Source organism: Dama dama, chromosome 20 (assembly GCF_033118175.1).
Source record: "Dama dama isolate Ldn47 chromosome 20, ASM3311817v1, whole genome shotgun sequence".
NCBI lineage: Eukaryota > Metazoa > Chordata > Mammalia > Artiodactyla > Cervidae > Dama > Dama dama.
In genome coordinates this window covers 20,903,113-20,922,306 of record NC_083700.1, presented here as the reverse complement: position 1 = coordinate 20,922,306, position 19,194 = coordinate 20,903,113, and the positions used below count along the sequence as shown (strand labels likewise).

The 19,194-nt window shown below is 49.7% G+C and overlaps 2 protein-coding genes across 10 annotated transcripts in view; one reads left to right on the top strand and one right to left on the bottom strand.

Annotated features, from left to right (window-relative positions):
- The window catches only part of SETDB1 (SET domain bifurcated histone lysine methyltransferase 1), a 28,654-nt gene extending 20,057 nt beyond the window's left edge, over positions 1-8,597 (top strand). For 5 of the 9 annotated variants that reach the window (XM_061120880.1, XM_061120879.1, XM_061120881.1 and 2 more), the window contains 8 exons: positions 3,854-4,023; positions 4,545-5,173; positions 6,048-6,076; positions 6,191-6,323; positions 6,815-6,980; positions 7,343-7,554; positions 7,816-7,904; positions 8,079-8,597. In XM_061120880.1, the coding sequence (XP_060976863.1) occupies positions 3,854-4,023; positions 4,545-5,173; positions 6,048-6,076; positions 6,191-6,323; positions 6,815-6,980; positions 7,343-7,554; positions 7,816-7,904; positions 8,079-8,196 (1,546 nt within the window). In that variant the 3' untranslated portion in view covers positions 8,197-8,597. The other 4 variants (XR_009689031.1, XR_009689030.1, XM_061120883.1 and 1 more) reach the window with 4 other exon arrangements.
- Positions 8,598-8,830: 233 nt separating this feature from the next.
- CERS2 (ceramide synthase 2) lies at positions 8,831-17,814 on the bottom strand. Its single transcript, XM_061120888.1, has 11 exons — positions 17,593-17,814; positions 12,530-12,703; positions 11,988-12,105; positions 11,687-11,805; positions 11,401-11,458; positions 11,235-11,285; positions 10,908-11,000; positions 10,599-10,727; positions 10,281-10,387; positions 10,000-10,153; positions 8,831-9,827 (listed from the first exon to the last, which is right to left on the bottom strand). Exons 2-11 carry the CDS (start codon positions 12,700-12,702, stop codon positions 9,687-9,689), a joined length of 1,143 nt encoding a protein of 380 aa, XP_060976871.1. The 5' UTR covers position 12,703; positions 17,593-17,814; the 3' UTR covers positions 8,831-9,686.
- Positions 17,815-19,194: the final 1,380 nt, after the last annotated feature.

Sequence of the window (19,194 nt, the reverse complement as noted above, 5' to 3'; positions counted from 1 at the left end):
ATAAGCTCTGGGGCTTACAAGCTTCAGTAGTTGGCAGCACATGTGCTCAGGGATGCACTTGGAGATAGAGCTACAGAATGTGATGGATTGACTATGGAATGGGAAGGAGAAGAGAATCAAGGACAAGTCCTAAATTTTACACTTGAACGACTAGGTGTATGTTGGTTTTTGTACCAAAATGGAAGACTAGAGCTAGAGTTCAGGTCTGAGTGAAATTCAGCTGCTCTGGCCACGCTAAGTTTGAGGTGTCTGTTAGGCAGCCCAGGTGGAAATGTCAGGAAGGCATTGAGATTTCTAGAGAGAACTGTAAGGATTGGCATAAAGAATTAGGAATTGTCAGCTCAGGAATGGTAGTTACAGCTTGGATTCGTTCATCTGGAGAGAACATTGATGATAGAAAAGAGAATGTGCCCAGAAGTAAGTCCTGGGATCTGCAACTGGAAATTGGACAGAGGAGATAAGACTGTGTGGACAGTCTTACAGGTGTGAGACTGAGAAGAGACATGAGATCAGCATGTGAGATGGAGAAGGACAGGAAGGCAAAGAGGACAGTGAACAGAGTGGGATAGAAAGTGGTAAGCTGGATGTATATGCATATGTGACGTAATTAGCCTAGTACATAAGAAATACATAATTAACAGAAAGGACAAAGAGGGAAGAATGATCAGTGAAATAATTCAGATGTTTCCCCATAATGAAAAGGTCTGTGTTTCCAAAGTGAAGTTAGGTTCTAGCATTACAGATGAAAATAGAGGCCCACGAAAGCACGTGATAAAACGTGATCATTATATCCACAGAACACTGAGGACAAAAAGAAAACAATAAAACTTTCTACATAAGAGAAAGATATCTCAAATAAGAATTCAGAGGGACTTCAGCCTTCTTAAAATAATGTCTGTAGCTAGATGGCAATTAAGGAATCTATTCCAAATTCTAAGGAAAATTCTTTCTTTTATATATTATATAATTTTATTTGTTTATTTTTTGCTGTGCTGGGTCTTCGTTGCTGCACAGGCTTTTTTCTAGTTGTGACAAGGAGGATGCTCCACTAGTTGCAGTGCTCAGGCCTCTTACCACGGTGGCCTCTCCTGGTGGCACAGCACGATGTCTGGTACACGTGGGCTAGTAGCCGCTCCTGGGCTTTAGAGCACAGGTGCAGTAGTTGTGGTGCATGGGCTTAGTTGCTCTGTGGCATGTGGGATCTTCCCAGATCGGGGAGCAAACCTGTGTCTCTTGCATTGCCCGGTGGATTCTTTACCACTCAGCCACCAGGGAAGCACAGGAAAATTATTCCTAACCTAGAGTTCTAAACCCAGGAAAACTATCAGTTGTGGGTTAAAGTAGGCTAACATTTTTTTAGACATGAAATACCTCAAATTTTTCCATTATTTCCCCTCTCAGAAAATTACTGGAAATGTTTACTAAAGTGAGGGGGAAAGACGAGAGAGGAAGGCGTATACTGATCCGGGAAATAGTGGATCCAGTTCCAAAGAAGAGTGAGGGGAATCCCACCTGATAGTGAAGTCAAGGGGGCTTCCAGGCTGACAGCTATGCACCAGATGTAGAAAACAGCCACTGTTTTCTACAGGTCAGACTTGGCTGCAGGAGAAACTTTTGGGAAAGGGGGTTTGATAGAAAGCCTCATGTGTCTGACTGTCACCAGAAGAAACCAGGACATAGATTTAAGCTGAGTGCATTAAGCATTTCCTAAGCAAAGGAAAGACCGCTATTAGCTTTAGCTACATTGTATCATTTATGTTTTACTTGTAATAAAATTGAATCCTGTAACAATGTTTAGATTTGATAATGCCGGTGAGTGTTCCTATAGCTTTTTTATATGTTTAAAATGTTTCATAAAAGTATTTTCACATAACCACAAATATGTTCCTCCCTTGCTTAAAACTCTTTAAGAGCTTTTCACTGCACTTTGGATTTTATTCTGACTCCTAATTTTGGATCACAAGATAGTGTACTATCTGACCCCTTCCTATCTCTATCCTTCCAAAACTGTTCCAGCCACACTGATACTCTTCAGTGCCTGGATCCAGTTCACCCAGTGTTTGCCAGCCTACCTCGAGAGCCTTTGTACATACTGTGCCCTCTTCTGGGCATCCTTCCACTGTTGTTTGCATGATTATCTTCTTTAACCTTGAGCTCTCAGATTTGCTCTCACCTCCTCAGAGAGACCTTTCCTGGTCACTCTAAAACTAGGTCATTTTCACTCCTTTAATTCTCTCATTCAGAGTTTGTCCTTTTATTGTATCTGTGACAACTTTCATTTTGTTAACTTGTTTTTGGTCTCTTTCCATTATATTAAGAGGTAATCTCCATGAGGGCAGGAACCTTGTTTCTTTTGCTTACCATTGTATCCTCAGCAAATTTTTACCCAGTGCACAGCACATGGTAACCATTAAGTTCTGTTGAAGGGATGAATGATACTGTGTTTAGCTAGTCTGAAAGTTTCATGTGGTAGTGATTAGTAGTTGTTCAGTCACTCAGTCCTGTCTGACTCTTCCAACCCTATGGACTGTATCCCACAAGGCTCCTCCATCTATGGGATTTCCTAGGCAAGATTACTGGGGTGGGTTGCCATTTCTTTCTCCAGGGATCTTACCAACCCAGGGATTGAACCCGCATCTCCTACATTGGCAGGTAAGTTCTTTACCACTGAGCCACCAGGGAAGCCCTTGTTAGTGATTACACCTGAATTCGTATTCTGGCCTTGTCCTTTCCAAACTGATCTTTTAGTTAACAGAGGATATGAACATTAATACCTTCCCAACCCCAGTAGAGTTTTAAGAGACCTAACAAAGTTGTTTCTTGATGTGGTATTGGTTACATGGTGTGTTCAGTTTGTGAAAAATCATTGAGCTGTAGACTTTTACATATTCTTCTCTCTGTGTGTATTATGCTTTAATGTTTTCATAAGTTAAAAAAATACCTTCATAGGGCTGCTGTAAGGATAGAATAAGAGAATTGTATATAAAGCATTGACATAATGCCAAACACAAAATATATATTCTTGGTAAGTAGAAGCTGCTGTTACCTTTGCCTAGAGAGATTTTACTGATGTCATCAATTAACTGACTGTACTGTTGTCATCTTTATAAAAGCAATTGTCTTCCTTAAATTTACATACCAGGAAAATAAGAAGTTAAATCGTAACATGAAGTAGAGCATAAAGATACTCCCTAAAAATATGACAGTGTTCTCCGTGTGTTCTCTTCCTTTAATGTTGATATTTACTAACTCTCTGATTAACTTCAATAGTTTATTTTTTAAATAGTTAAGTTGTAATACCTTAAACTAGATAGAAATGAGCTCCCTGAGAGGAGAGATCATGACTTTTCCATTGCTGTGTTCCCACTGTCTAGTACAGCTCTTGGTGTTTAATAAATGTTCACTGAAAATCAACTTTACCAAAAGCAAGAGTCCCGTGAACTTCCAGTTCCTCATCTTTTGCGCCCTTTCAGTATCTTATTATATGGGCTTCTGATTTCCTTAAATATATTTTATTGTATCTGTTTCTGCAGGCTGATTTATTTTAATGCCTCTTAATCCATATTCACATCCTGGTTCACTTAGCTTTTCTCCAGGTGTTAGGCATTCTTTTATTCACTGTTAACTGTCTTTAGTGCTATAAATATCTGTATTAATCACTTTTCCCCCTTCTGAGTTATTTCTTTGAGCTATCTTTCCAAACAAATCGAAGAGCATAGACAGTTCAATAAGTCTGCTTATTTAGATCATTACCTGATAAATGATGACACCTTAAAAATTGTAACAGTTCTGTGGATGTAACAGATGCTGTAGTGATCATGTTATGATTGATTTTATTGTGACCTCCTCTCAGAGTTTATGAGTGTAACAAACGCTGCAAATGTGACCCTAACATGTGCACAAACCGGTTGGTACAGCATGGCCTGCAAGTTCGTCTGCAGCTCTTCAAGACCCAGAACAAGGGCTGGGGTATCCGTTGCTTGGATGACATTGCCAAAGGCTCCTTTGTCTGTATTTATGCAGGTTGGTGATGAAAGGGTTGCTTTCTGGGGTGAGAACATGGTGGAACATTGAATCAGAGACAAGTTGAATTTAAGAATAAAATGCTTAACCTGTGAACTAGGAGAGAGAAGCAGCCAGGATTTTCTTCTATAAAGAACATGAGTGATGTGCCTGTCTGGGTGGATCAGGAAGGGTCAAAAGTGCTTCAGGAGACCAAGAACGAAAAGGGATGAAATTGTGGACATGTTTCAGCAGAGACAGACATGGTAGTAGAAAAAATGACATGTGTCATTTTTTCCCACATCACTCCACCCAGAGATTTAGCATAACTTAGGAAGAATGGGGTGGCAGAAAGGGCAAGATCTAAAGCTCCCCTTACTCTCAACAGTTAAGACACTAAGGAGGAGGTATCATCAGAGAGAAACAAGAGACCATAATGAATGTGATTTGACTCTGTACTGTGGGGCTGGGTATTGATGAAATGAACTTTATTCTTTCTAAAAGCTCCTCATAACCCTGGAAGGCTTTCTCTTCATTCTCAGGGAAGATCCTGACAGATGACTTTGCTGACAAGGAGGGCCTAGAAATGGGTGATGAGTACTTTGCCAATCTGGACCATATTGAGAGCGTGGAGAACTTCAAGGAGGGGTATGAGAGTGATGCCCCCTGTTCCTCTGACAGCAGTGGTGTAGACTTGAAGGACCAGGAAGATGGCAACAGCGGCACAGAGGACCCCGAGGAGTCCAATGACGACAGCTCGGACGACAACTTCTGTAAGGACGAGGACTTCAGCACCAGCTCGGTGTGGCGCAGCTACGCCACCCGGCGGCAGACCCGGGGCCAGAGGGAGAACGGACTGTCTGAGATGTCTTCCAAGGACTCTCGCCCCCCAGACCTGGGGCCCCCACATACTCCTGTCCCTCCGTCAATCCCTGTAGGTGGCTGCAATCCACCTTCCTCTGAAGAGACACCTAAGAACAAAGTGGCCTCGTGGTTGAGCTGCAACAGTGTCAGTGAAGGTGGCTTTGCTGACTCTGACAGCCGTTCATCCTTCAAGACTAGTGAAGGTGGGGAAGGCCGCACCGGGGGAGGCAAAGGGGAAGCAGAGAAAGCTTCCACCTCAGGGCTGGGCTTCAAGGATGAGGGAGACATCAAGCAGGCCAAGAAGGAGGTAAGCAGTGGCAGGAACTCTGAGAATTGTGGCTGTTATATAAGTTTGATGTGGTGACAGACTTAATGCAATCTCACCATGAGACCATGAGTGCTTTTGTTACTGTTTTTGACCATGCCACATGGCTTGGGGATCTTAGTTTCTTGACCAGGGATCAAACTTGTGTCCTCTGCAGTGGAAGCACAGAGTTCTAACCACAGGATAGACTGCCAAGGAATTCCCTTTCTATGAGTCTTCATATGCAGGTGATTTATTTGATGGATTTCTATGGCAAACCTGATCAATCTTCCCCCTAATACATTCCTATGGTGGTGTAGTTGCTAAGTCATGTCTGATTCTTGTGACCCCATGTTTGTTTAAAGAACCAAATTATTTTAAAATCAGCCTGCTAAAAAAAAAAATAAATAAATAAAATCAGCCTGCTGTGGGGAAAGTACCTGATTAATTCCAAAGTGGAGGATTTAAAAGTAATTTTTTAAAACTGCCACCTCAATTTATCTACATCATTGCTTTCATTATAGTAGAAAAACAAGAATTGATCTTAACGTATTTTTAATGATGTTGAAACTTACCACATTACGGGTGGTGAACGGTCCCTTGTCCTTGGAATATTCTGCCCAGGGTGTTTTCCATGCACATTTTGGAATGTCCTATTATTGGGAAGGGTTAAAGACCCCTCCCAGTGGGGCGTCCTGATGAAAATGATCGTTATTCTCAAGTTGGAGAGTAATTTCTCCACACACATCCCACTTTAGATAGTGTACCTCTCGCTGGCTGATATCTTTAGAGGTCATCTGAGGTGAAGTCTACAGTTGTTGGATATATTATTTAGAACCATGTAAACATTCAGCCATTCACTCGCTCTGTTTTCCAGGACCCTGATGACCGAAACAGGATGTCAATGTAAGTGCCTCGCTATTTTACCTGTTTCCAAATCTTCCTTCTCTCGAGCCTACAAAAGCAGCCTAAGAAACAGCCAGTAAACCTGACCCCTCTCGTGTCTTCCTCTCCCATCAGAGTTACTGAAAGCTCTCGAAATTATGGTTATAATCCTTCTCCTGTGAAGCCTGAAGGACTTCGCCGCCCACCAAGTAAGACTAGTATGCATCAGAGCCGACGACTCATGGCCTCTGCTCAGTCAAACCCTGATGTAAGTGACCTTTCTCAAGCTGTACCTTACCCAGCCTCCTGTTTTACTCTAGAGTGTGAGTAAAGGAACATTCTCCTCGTGTCATCAAGTCTATCACCATAATTGCTGTTGGATATTTTCTTATTTCTCTGGTCTTGACTTCCTGCCTTGTTTTACTTCATCCAGCATCTAATCTCACTATAGTCTCAACCCCTTCCCGCCTAACTGTACCTAAAAGCAGGGATCCCAAGGGGCCCTTTCCATTTACTCAGTTTTTTAATACATATATATTTTTTGGCTTCACTGGGTCCCAGTTGCTGCATGCGGGATCTTCCATCTTCCTTGCAGCATGGAGAATCTTTTTTAGTTGCAGTTTGTGGGATCCAGTTCCCTTACCAGGGATCCATGCCAGGCCCCCTCTGCTGGGAATGTGGAATCCCAGCCACTGGACCACCAGGGAAGTCCCTCTCCATTTACTCTTATTCCTTCTTTTCACCCTTCTGCTTCCTCAGGATATCCTGACCCTGTCCAGCAGCACAGAAAGTGAGGGGGAAAGTGGGACCAGCCGGAAGCCCACTGCTGGCCAGACTTCAGCCACAGCCGTGGACAGTGATGATATCCAGACCATCTCCTCTGGCTCTGAAGGGGATGACTTTGAGGACAAGAAGAACATGTCTGGTAGTCTCGAAGGATTTGTGGGGTAGTAGGAAGGAACCAGTAGGGGGAGAATTCAGATCCTAAGAATTGAAGCATCCCTGGGAAGACTCCCTGACTCCCAGCTAAACTGTTAATAATTTGTGACATATCCCCTCCCTCTCTTCTTTCCAGTTCCCTATTCTTTTCCCTCTGCTCCTGTATCCAGCAGCTCTAATCCTGCTTGAGAAAAACTGCCACCTTGGGCCTTTGCCTCAGAGTCCCAGCTTACTGGTATTCCTGAGGTGCATTGGGTGGGATAAAAAAGGAAGCAGGAAAAAAAAAAGGAAGTAGAAGTTCCACTCATGAGGTAGGGTAGCTCTAGTCCCGTTCTTCTCCTTGTCCAGGTCCAATGAAGCGCCAAGTGGCAGTAAAATCAACCCGGGGTTTTGCTTTGAAATCAACCCATGGGATTGCCATTAAATCAACCAACATGGCATCCGTGGAAAAGGGGGAGAGTGCACCCGTTCGTAAGAACACACGCCAATTCTACGATGGGGAGGAGTCTTGCTACATCATCGATGCCAAGCTTGAAGGCAACCTGGGCCGCTACCTCAATGTGAGACCCCTTTTCCTCACCTGTATGTGCTGGTTATCCCCTAGTCCTCACATTTCTAGTTTTTTTTTAAATGCAACTACATAAACCCACCTTTTCTCATTATAAATTCTTGATCACAAAGGATCTTAAAAGAGGTGGCTTTCAAAATTTCTGTTGCTGTCGGAGGATCAAATGGCATTGTTTTCATCCAGCTCTCTCTCACCCCACAAAACCAGATTCTGTTTCCTTGGTTCGTAAGTGAATCTGTACTTAAACCTACAGCACAGTTGCAGCCCCAACCTGTTTGTCCAGAATGTCTTCGTGGATACTCATGATCTCCGCTTCCCGTGGGTGGCCTTCTTTGCCAGCAAGTAAGAGGGAATCAGGAAAGGGGTGGGTGGGTGGGGAAAGCCCAGGTTGGGGAGGGGCCAGGACATTCAAAGGGCCTCTTTTCCATCCGTGATCCAGCTCCCCCTGCACATTCAGTCATCACAGGCCTGGGTTTCTGCTGTTTGACCACACCCCTTCCTCCTCCTCCTCTTTAGGAGAATCCGGGCTGGCACAGAGCTTACCTGGGACTACAACTATGAGGTGGGCAGCGTGGAAGGCAAGGAGCTGCTTTGCTGCTGCGGGGCCATTGAATGCAGAGGGCGTCTTCTTTAGAGGACAGCCTTCCTCCTAACCTCCTGAACCTTCCTGAACTGCCCTGTCCTCAGGAACTGGGTCTTCCTGACTGTTGAATTCTGACCCCCAAGTTTCTAGTCTAGCTACTCCCCAGCTTCTAGTAGATAGAAATGGGGGTTGTGGATCAGGAGACCCCTTCCATTGTGGTGCTAGCAGGCAGGGCCCCTCCCCTGCCTCCAGAGGCACTGGGAGTGGGAGAGGTTACCACTCTAACCTGGGCCTGACATCCCTTCAGTCCTCCTGTGGCTCACCCCTCCCATCCTACATTTGTTCAAGTGTTCATTCTTCTGACAGACTATTCCTAGAATGAGGGCTGTGTATTTTACTATCCCTGGTTTGTATTGTTTCTTGAAAGTCTTTTAACAAGATGTTAAAACTAAGACTGTGATTTGATTTCTTTCCCTCAGCTCCCAGTTTTAGGCCTTGATGAGAGATGAGTTTCCCATCCTTCCCAACAGGCAGCTGTCATTAGTCCTGACCCTTCTCTACTTTCGCTTTCTCTTATTTGCCATGTAATATTTTTTAATGTTATATAACCAGGAGGAAGGCATGAGGAAGACTACCTTAGTTTATTTAGTTGATCACTCTTCTCAGTTCTTAAGAGTCTAAACACTTGTTGCCATGTTTTACTTAATCTTTAATATATTTTAATTAAAAAAAACCATTAACAGTACATTTTGGTCTGAAGTGGTCCCTCTGCTGAAATGCCAGGTGCTAGCTGTAATTCAGGCTTTAAAACCCAAACCCCAAATGTTTAATAAATAAAAATTAGAACTAGTTGCCATTCTACTCCAAACCAGCTAGCCTAGGGAAAGAGGCCAGAGAAAGGAGGCAGTAAGATCTTGGACCTGTGACTACAGGGACAGCTGGCAGAGAAGTAACAGAAGACTGTCTGAGCAGTCCACATTGTGGCCCCCACTTTTTGGCAGAGGTAGGATAAGGGTCATGTGCACCCGCCTACACTCGGTTCATTTGGATCTTAGAAGGGAAAAAGTTAGAAGTCAGCTCAGCTTTGGTTTCTGGTCCAAGTTAGGGAGATTAGAAAGGTGAGCCTTGGTCCAACTTTGGCAGAATGAGGCCCACAGGTGGGACAGTAAGGCACGACCCTGGCTCTGGAGGTCAGGGAGTCAAAGGCAGGCAGACAGGGCCAGATTCTGAAGAGTAAGGAATGTGAATTATAACTCCCACCCCCAGAACTGAGGAAAGGTCTCAAAATCAATAGAAAGGACAACTTGGAAAATAATACCAACCCCCCTCCCCCAACAAAGGATATAACCAACCTCCCCATTCCTGGAGATAGGCTGATTAGAATTTGGTTTAAAGGCAACTGGGTGACAGAAGCAGGGTGGCACAGAGAACACGCTCCTCTTGCTTTCTCCTTCTCCCCAGAGCTTAAAGTGACCCTGTGGGGAGGGTGGGGTATTTCCTTGGCTTTATACTTTAATCTGAGGGGCAGCAGGGACAATGGTTCAGTCATTCTTACGATGGTTGTTGTTGAGGATGGGGTGGCCATTGGCTAGGGGCCGGTTCTTTGCTCCTCCCCCAGCTGCAGCCTCCTCCCCCTCTGAGCTCTCCGTTTCTTCCCTGTCACTGCGTTCATCTTCTACTACCTGTTAAGAGGATGAGCAGGGTTACAAACCCCCAAGGGACTGCCTTGGGCTTTTTCCAGCTATACCCAGGGGCCCCACAGTAGGTTTTAGAGGGTTGCTGATATGGGAGGGAATTTGGGCCGTTCCTAGAGTTGAGGACAGTAGGGCCTACAGAATGGGGACAGACCATCACCTTTCCAGTTATGAACTTGTGGGCCATTCGCAAAATGAGGTAGGCCCAGAAGATATGCAGCAGCTGTAGCACTCCCATCATGAAATTGAAGAAGTAATAGCCAAAAAAGGCAGGATAGAGCTCCAGTGGGTACACCAGCGTGCAGTACAGGATCCTTGGGATGGGGAAAGACAAGAACTGTTAACACAGAAAGGAGCGGGTCAAGACTGGGGAGACAAACGGGGCTGGGGAGAAGATTCCTGATTTCTTCAAACAGGAGTCTAATCTGGTATCCTACTCACCAGAAGGGCAGGATGACCAGTCGGGTGATGATGAAGACAATGGCGAAGACGATGAAGATGTTGTTGCAGGTGTTTTTCCATCCCGCATAGTTAAACATCTTGGCTGACTGTGTAGATAGCCCCCACCTATCATCACGGGCTCCTGACTCCCATATACATTCATACATACGTCCCACTTACCACACTGGCTCTGTGCCCCCACCTCCTTGGTCCCAGGAACATCCACCCCCACCCACCACTACCCCAAAAAGAGGGTAGAGGGACAGAAGAACCTGCACCAGGGTCTCTAGGCTTGAAGAAATGCCCAGGAAGCCTGACCTCTAGCAGGTAGTCAGAAGAGTCATGCAGAGCCATGATAAGAGTCCCTGCTCGGACGTAATTGGCACACCAGGAGAAACTAATGAGGATGATGGTGGCCACGTGATGGATGATCTGCTCCTTGAAATCCTGTAGAAAAGATGCAGCCTCCAGAGGACTGTTTCCTGTTCCCTAGCTTCCGTTCTTCCCCCTCGTCTTTAATTCCACTTATCCCACCACTCCATCCAAAGCACCCGGAAGTCAAAGGGGAGGTGGTTCATACCGGGCTTCATTTTGGCTCCTACTCAATGGCACAGCCCCATGACCCACCTTTCGCTTGACATCAGAAGCAATGCTGAAGAGCAAGGACCAGTAGAAAGACAGTTCAATCATGTAGTACCAGTACTGGGAAGGGATGATGCTCTGAGAAAGAAAAGAAGAAGGTTAACGGACCCCAGAGCCACTGGACCCAATGGTCTCACCTCTCCAAACCCAGCCCTCCTTGCACCTATTAACACTATGACTGCAGTCCCTTCTGCCACATGTCTGAGATCAACTCTTCACAAGGATGTGTATGTCCTAATCCTATCCTACACTGATTCTCACCCCACATAAGGATTAATTACCCCATACAAGGAATCAGGACCCATCATGTACCTGTATGGGATATCCCTCCCAAACTTTCCTCAGGTCATAGAACCAGGGTTTCTGCAGAGAGATGGTGAGAGGTTAAAGGAGGAGGCACCTAAATTCTGGGCCTCACCCCACCTTGCCAGAGACCCTACTCCCCCACCCCCACCCCCGCCCAGTAATCCCCACTCACGTCTACAATGACAGCCGTGCCAGCAATGAAAGCAATCAGGTAAAATGTGAATCTCCAGCTGGAAGAGAAAGCAGAAATGGCTAGGAGAGTGGAATGGAAGAATGGCACAGCCCTCCAACCAACCCCTAAGTCCCTCCCACTGGATACCCTCTCAAGGATGTATTCAACCAATGTCCTTCCTCACCTGGGAATACTCTCTCCATGTACAGCTGTGGCCCACCCCTCCCAGCAAAACACGTCAGACCTTCCTCTGCCACCCAGTTTCTCTTGCGTCAACTTCCCCTACCTTGCCTCTCGGAACTTCTTGAGGAGACTGGGCCGGTCCTGGTTGCGACGGCGGCGGAACCAGCGCTCTACCTGGCGGCCAGAGAGCCTGCTCTGCCGTGACAGAAGCTCTACATCTGCCTAGGTGGAGTGAGAAGCCCATTATGTTCAGCCTCACTCGCCCTTCCCATCCCTCTGCCAGTAATGACCCAAGTCGGCCCTGTCTGAAGGGAAGGGGAGATGCCTTCCCATCTCTTGACCCCATAACTCCTCATTCCCTACCAGGACTCAGTAACTCCCAGAACAGGGTCTGCAGCTCATACCTGTTTGGGCTGCTTGCCACTGGTCATGTAGAAATGCTCCAAAGTGGGGTTGGGAGGTGCTCGCAGCCGGGTTTTCTCTTTGACATTCAGGAGGGCAGCCAATGGTGTAGCCACATAACTGGGGAAGGGATAGGAGTGAGGGGTGTCTGACTCTCTTAAAGCAGGCAAGCCTGGTAGCCCCTAAACTAGGGGACCTGGAGGGGGATACTGCAAGCTCAGGCAACTTTATCCTGGGCCTCAGTTTCCCAGCAAACCCCCTCTCTGGCTGCCTTGGGCTGCCCATAGCTGACAAAGCTGCCTGTGTTCACTAGCCACCAGGCGGGTGGAAGGCAAGAACAAACAACCATTGAAGGAATGGGCCTGGGGGTGCTGAGCCCTCAGAAAGACAATGCTGCCTTTAGTGGGGGGCACACAGTAGGCAGGGACCTGGGTGGTGAGAACACCAGTGTGCAGGACCAATTAAACAGCAAGAGACAAACTTGAAGTACAAGAAACTGCGGCTGGGAGCCAGGGAAGGCATGGGGGTAGGTTGGTATGCTCACAGCTCAAAGAAGTATCGAATGATGAGGAAGAGCAAGGCCAGGGGTAGTGTGATATAGAGGTCGGAGGCTTTGGCGTAGACACGTCCATCTCGGTCTTCTAGATCAGCCCAGGTTAAGTTCACAGGGAGCCACAGCCGTTCCCACCAGAAGTAGTCATGTAAGATCTGGAGCATCCTGAGTGAGGAAGGGAGAAGTAGAGGGCATCAAAGCAGGCAGCAGTGTGAAAAGAGACAGATGACAGTTTTCACAGTGTAACAAAAAGAGCAGGGGCAAAGACTCAAGCCCTGGGCTCTGGTCTTGCCATGTGGACAAATCAGTGTGCCCATGTGTAACATGGTGGCTTTCTCGTTCTAACAGTTACTCTTAATATCAACCAAAGGTGATGCTAACATCCCCTAAAAGTTCTGATTCCCTAGATTCAAGAACCTTGGGGTCTCCCCATCATTTTGCTATTCTCACATGGAAACTAGACAGGATCTAGCCCTAGAAGCCCGTGGCCAAAAATCTTAAGTCACAGTCATCCTCCCTTCCCCCCACCCTCCAACCTCTTCCTAGAGCTCCCAAGTGTTAGTCACTCAGTCATATCTGACTCTTTGTAACTTTATGGACTGTAGCCCGCCAGGTTTCTCTGTCCATGGAACTCCCTAGGTAAGCATACAGGAGTGGGTAGCCATCCCTTCTCCAGGGGATCTTCCTGATGCAGGGATCAAACTCAGGTCTCCTGCACTGCAGGCAGATTCTTTACCATCTGAACCACCAGAGCTCCCAAATCAACCCATAACTGGAAGCTTCCTTGCCAGGGAGCCCAAGAAAGGGTTGCAGGGCTGGGGCAAGACGTTCCTCCCCCTTCCCTATAACCCACTGGGGCAGCAGGTCCTAGGGAAAATTAAGAGGCCAGAATAAACCAAAATTATGCCCCCAAATAGTGCTGAGCTCAAGGACAATCAATGGACATCAAAATATTGCACACAAGCTTAAGAGCCCATGCCCAAGCCATCCATTCCCAAACATAAGGCAGAAGAACTGTATGTGAAGCCTATTCTCAGAAATAAAATGAAGACAAGGCTGCAGGGAGTTGGGGGTTGGAGGATAGAGAGTCGATACAGCAGATTAAGACATCTGGTAGAATTAGGAGTTATTTTGTATTAAGGCTCCTCTAGAAAATAAAATACTAGTCTGCTCAGGGAACACCCATCACAAATACCCTCAGTGCTCAGCAAAGAGCTGCTGTTTTGTACCACCTCCCGCCCCTGTTTTGTCCATGGAAAGAAAAAGGATCTACAGGGTGGTGGTGACCACTTGGATACCCGAATGAAGGAGGGTACGATCTGAGGCTCACGCAGGGACAGCAGCTGCTTGGAGCTGAGAGAAGCAGCAAGATGATCCTGTAGAATCAGCGATGCTGGTCCACACAACAATCGGCAGTCCTAGGACTCAGCAGTGAACCCAGTAGGATGACAGGCAAAGTTTCCAGGCTACCAGGCCCTCATCCTCCCAGGAGGGAGGCCAGGTGGGCGGTCTCCAGGCTGGCCTTGAGACTAAAAGCTGACACAGAAGGAAGGTGGTCCCCTCCCAGCTGCGGAGGAAAGAGAGTTGGGAGATTGTTCTCTACTGTGAACTGGAGACCAACCGGTGCCTTGCTGAAGGCTGATCATATCACAGCTGAGCTGGGCTGCTCCTCCAACAGCTCCGCCCCCACCCACCAGAGAAGCACTTGCGAAATCCCTCTCAGCCTGTCACGGGTCAGTATTTCAGCTCAAGGACTTTACCCTCTTGTCCCCACTCCTGGTCACTGCTCTTTCAGATGAAAGCAGAGGGCAGCCCTGACAGTAAAGGAGTTTCAGCTCCACCCGCCCCCAACAGCACACGAACGTACACACATATGTACACACACACACACACATTCCAGGCCTCAGCTCCTGAGGACACTGCCCCTTCCCTCTCCACCTTGGCCAGAATAAATATTTAATTAGTTAAAGAGATGGAAGCCTTTGGAACTGAACAAAACTAAACACAGTTATCACAGTAGAACTCTCCCCAGACGACAGTGCACACAGACACACTTTTTTCTTTGAGAAGTTGTAGAGAAGAGACAAGGCAGAGAGCCTACATGTGGTGGCACACCTCCGGTTCCTCTTGCCGCCTCCTTCGCTTAGTCTGATTGGAGGTGAAGAAACAGACCTGACTCAGTCACCTGACTGCCAGTCCCCTGGAGCCCAATTTGTCCTCCATTGAGGACTAAAGCCAAGGGTACTGTCGGGCCTAGACATTGGGCCCCATTCCTACCCTGGTCAGTGGAAACCGGCAGGTAAGTTTCTTTTGTCACAGATATTTTGAGGATTAAAGATTCAGAGGGCTGGCTGGGATCCTGGAGGCTAAGAGTAGAGTCCCTCTCTGTGACTCCCGGGAGCCCAGGAATGCCTCATGCTTACAAAGGTGAGGAGCTGCAGAAGCAGGCAAAAAGTCAGAAATGGGTCAAAGGCAAGCTCCTGGACAGTGCAACTATCTCAATCCCAGGACAAGATAGCACCTGGCCCCTGCCTGCTCCCAGCAGGGAGAACAGAAGACAGTGTGAGCAGAGAGTGTGATGTGTCGGGAGTTCTGAATGGGGCCTCTCTCACACCCGGGTTTCAGGCTTTCTGTGACCACAGCCCTCCCCTCCTGTCCAGCACTTGCATTAGCAGAGGAGCGGTGGCCTCAACCCTGCCCCTCACCCCCTGGGACCTAGCCCAGCAGGAAGAGGCACCAGATTCAGCAGGGTCAGGACTTCGGACTCCATGTGACGGGGAAGGGAAGACAACCGGGGCTCCCGGGCCAGGCCCGCCGGCTGCACACACCCATCCCCACAGAACAAACCAGTCCACTCCTAGTGGCGTCCCTGGCACACCAAGCCAAGCAATGGATCCCACAAACAAAAAGGTGGGTCAAGAAAAGGGGATGTGCCTTTGTGACAGGGAGACACCCTTGATTTCTGGGTCACATTACTTAATTTCCTGGTGAGGAAAATCACACCTATTGGTATTTTTTCACTCAAATGATTTACTCCCACACACACATGAAGAGACAATAGGGTGTGTGCATGTGTTTCTGTCTCTCTCATGCACAAATACACCTGCCTCAGAGACACAGACACCACTTTATGAGGCACAGGCTGGAGAACAGCCAGTGGAGCAGGGATTTCGTGGGCATCAGGTTACCAGGAACTTGAACAGAGCTCCACCCAGCTGCTACCTTTTGCTCCAACTCTGACTGACCCATCCCAGACCCTCAGACAGATGAAAAGGGGCAAAGAGTCCCCAAGGGGACTTGTAGACCGAGGCTGCTAGGAGGGCAGAAGTTTGAGGCTATGAGGAAGAGATCTCACAGACTCAACGTGATAACAGTCCCAAAGGCTCTCCGAGTTTGGAGAAATAATTGAAGAAGATACAATACGATCAGTAAGGGAAGAGAGAGTGACAAAGACAGGATCCCAGAGGCTCCCAGCTTTCACTGGAGCCCGAGGGACTACAAAAAAGAAGTGGAAAGAAGTGGAAGAGGACCTGAATAGTCCACCTTGTTGAAAACGTATTCAGGCAGCTACACCAGGTCACAAACTAGAAAGCCGAGAAGAGGTGTGTCATCTCTCCGCACCTCAAAATTTCAGTTTTTTTCTACGGCCCCAACACAGCCAAAGATTGCATGAGCCCGTAGGGGAAGGGAATGACTGGCAAGTTCAAGAAGTAGATGGGGATGGGAGTGGGGGCCATGCTAAAAGCACAGTGAAGGATTGGCCAGCCTGTGGCCGGTGCCGGAGGAAAGTGGAGGCCCTCCCTCCCAGGGGGAGAGCTGGCCAGAGGCCCGAGTGAAGGGAGTGGATTGTGGGGTACCAAGGAAGACAAGGAACTCTCTCTCTTCAAAACAGGGTTTGTGCAGGTCACTGCATGATTAGGGTCAGGCCCTGAGGCAGGAGGCTGCAGACAAGTCCTTACCCTTAGGGGCCCCATCACAAGCCCAGTCAGCCACCCACATTAGGCCCAGCCACCTGGACTCTGCTATGGGGCTGCAACCTCTGCTAACACAGATGTGGGAGCGACTGCCTGCTGGAGGCCTTTCCTGATTCACCTCTCCGGAAAGGGGGGCTCACTCCATTCCTCAGGATCCTCAGAACCCCCTATCTCCTGTACCTGGCAACTCAGGTGAAGGATCAGATTTTGACACCAAGAGTCTACCTTAGGAAGTGAACTTCTAAACTCAGGCCAAAGATTAACACCACACATGTGCAATTAACCTACTTGCCACAGAGCCTCCGGGCCAGAAATTAGCAAGGTGAGGCCCAGAAAACCAGTTTCACCAGCAGCTCCCCCTACCCCACACACCCCATAACGGTATAAGAGCCTTAGCCACGGGGCGGGGGCCAGGGGCAGACACTCCGAGCCACTCCTTCCTGTTTCCCGTTAAGCACATGGACGCTCTGACCTCCCTCCGGGAGTGGGCACAGTGAACCGATTAGAAAAAGCAAGACCCTTCAACTCTCCTCTCACCCTAGACACGGGATCCCCCAGCCAGGGGCCGCGCTGCGGGCTCTCGGCCAGCCAGCGGGCTCCCGAGCAAGTGCTCACCGGACTTTCTCCTCCCCAACAAAAGGCTCCGGGGGCTCCGTCCGTGGGCAGCCCCGCGTCCCCAGCTCCTAGGGGCCTCCCAGCTCCTACCTGTTGCCCAGGAGGACTCCTCCGGGCTCCGGGCGGCGCGCTCGAGGACGCCCGGGCGCCCGGCCAGCCTGCCCTCCGGCGGCGCTGGGGGCCCGGCCGCTCCCGCGAGGCGCTCCGGCCCGCCCTCAGCCAGGCCCGCCGCCATGAGCGCGCCGGGCAGAGGCCCCTGAGCCAGCGGCGGCGCCGAGCGCCCGGCCGCCCGAGCGTGTGCCCCCGCGCCCCGCTCCCCTCCACGGCCCGCTCCCGGCCCCGCCAGGCCCTGTCCGCCGAGCAGCGTCCTCGCGGCCCCCGCAGTTCTCCCAACTTTTCCGCGCCCCGTGCCGCCCCACCCCAGCGCTCGGCGCCGCGGACTCCCGGGCGCGGGTCCCGACTCACTCGGCGGCGGCGGCGGCGGCGGCGTCGCGGAGCTGGCCCGGCCGGGAGCCGCTGCTCCGTCTCTCCCCTCGTCCGAGCTCCGGGCCCCCTCCGGACTGGCTCCGCTCGCTCCTCTCCTCCCCCTTCCGCCCGCCCGCCTGCCCGCTCCCTCCCTCCTTCCTCCTCCTCCCGCCGCCTCCCGAGCCCAGCCGAGCCGAGAGCGAGCCCAGCCAGCCCGGGAAAGAAAGGCCGCGAGCAACACAGGAGCCGGGAGACTGGGCGTGGGCCTACGGCCCGGCGACGGAAGGGGAGAGGAGGGCGGGCGGGCTGCGGGGCCCCGGCCTCCGCGCGGGGTAGCCGCGCCCAGCCCCCGCCGCCTGCCACCACCCCCTCCCCGGCCGGGGGCGGGTGGCGGAACCTGGGGAGCCGAGCCCTCGCTGCACCCGGCGGGCGGCGGAGCCCCACTGCAGGCGCTGCACCGGGGGGAAGAAGCCCCCGATGAGGGAGGCAGTGTGGGGTCTCCCAGCCTCTGGTCTCGGTTGGGGGCGCGCTTCGAGGACCCCGGGACAAACCCGCGAGGGGCTCGGGGCGCGGAACGGTCGTACCCCTGCACCACCCCGGCAGCCCCCAACTGCGGCCCTCGCCCTCCGGCCGGCTGCGGCCCCCAGTTCTCTCAGCGGCCCGACCGATGGCCACACTTCCCACCTCCAGCCCCCCACCGGGCAGCGGAGGGAAGAGGGCGCCTCTGCCCCCCGCCCGCGCAGCCCCTGCGGGTCCTTCCCAAGGGCCGCGCGCCGAGGCCCAGCACCTCTCCAGGACCGACCTGGGCAATGGGCCCTCGAGATTCGGCTGGGACCCCTAGGGCGTCCCCCACTCCAGCCCGGCCTTAAAATCCCCACCGTTTCCACACCAGTGCTGTAAAATCTACCCCCAGTGGCACACATACCCTACTGCCGGCAGACTCTGAAGGAGCCAGTCCCCAACTTTTGCTGTGTAAAACGTATTTGAGTTTTCATGTAGACCACTACTTACCCGTGTTCAAATTCATATTTTAAAATGTTCCCCCCCAAAAAAATAAAATGTTTTTCCCCTAGACTGGTAAAATTGATGTTTCAGGAAGATGTAACATGTTTATCCTAGAAAACTGGCCTTGATTCCTAAGGAGGACAGAGTGTGACTAAGATGTGTTTGAGGGTTTGTTTAGAGAGAGGGCCCGCCTAGCAGAGGTAACCATTTTTTACCTTAATGAAATGTTGGTGTTTTTATACCGTCACAGTTAGAACCTCTGAGGGCAGCTTGTTTCAGAGTTTATCTAGTCAAGTTCAGGTGTTTTGACAGTTTTCTTAGGAAAGAATATGATTTCTCACTCACCCAGTTTGAGATCTTGGTTCAGCTGGTAAAGAATCTGCCTGCAATGTGGGAAACCTGGGTTCCATCTCTGGGTTGGGAAGATCCTCTGGAGAAGGGAAAGGCTACCCACTCCAGTATTTTGACCTAGAGAATTCCATGGACTCTATAGTCCATGGGGTCACAAAGAGTCAGACACAACTGAACGAGTTTCACTTCAACCAAACCTCTTAGCACCCTCTCCCTTTTCTGGCTTCCCTGGTGGCTCAGATGGTA

What these genes read in the sequence shown, in the direction of transcription:
- CERS2 (XM_061120888.1), bottom strand. Translation starts at nt 12,702, where the DNA reads ATGCTCCAGATCTTACATGACTACTTCTGGTGGGAACGGCTGTGGCTC. An exon ending in GTGGCAAGCAGCCCAAACAG is followed by an intron (nt 11,806 to 11,987) that starts GTATGAGCTGCA and finishes CACTCCACCTAG; the next exon opens with GCAGATGTAGAGCTTCTGTC. An exon ending in GCACGGCTGTCATTGTAGAC is followed by an intron (nt 11,286 to 11,400) that starts GTGAGTGGGGAT and finishes ATCTCTCTGCAG; the next exon opens with AAACCCTGGTTCTATGACCT.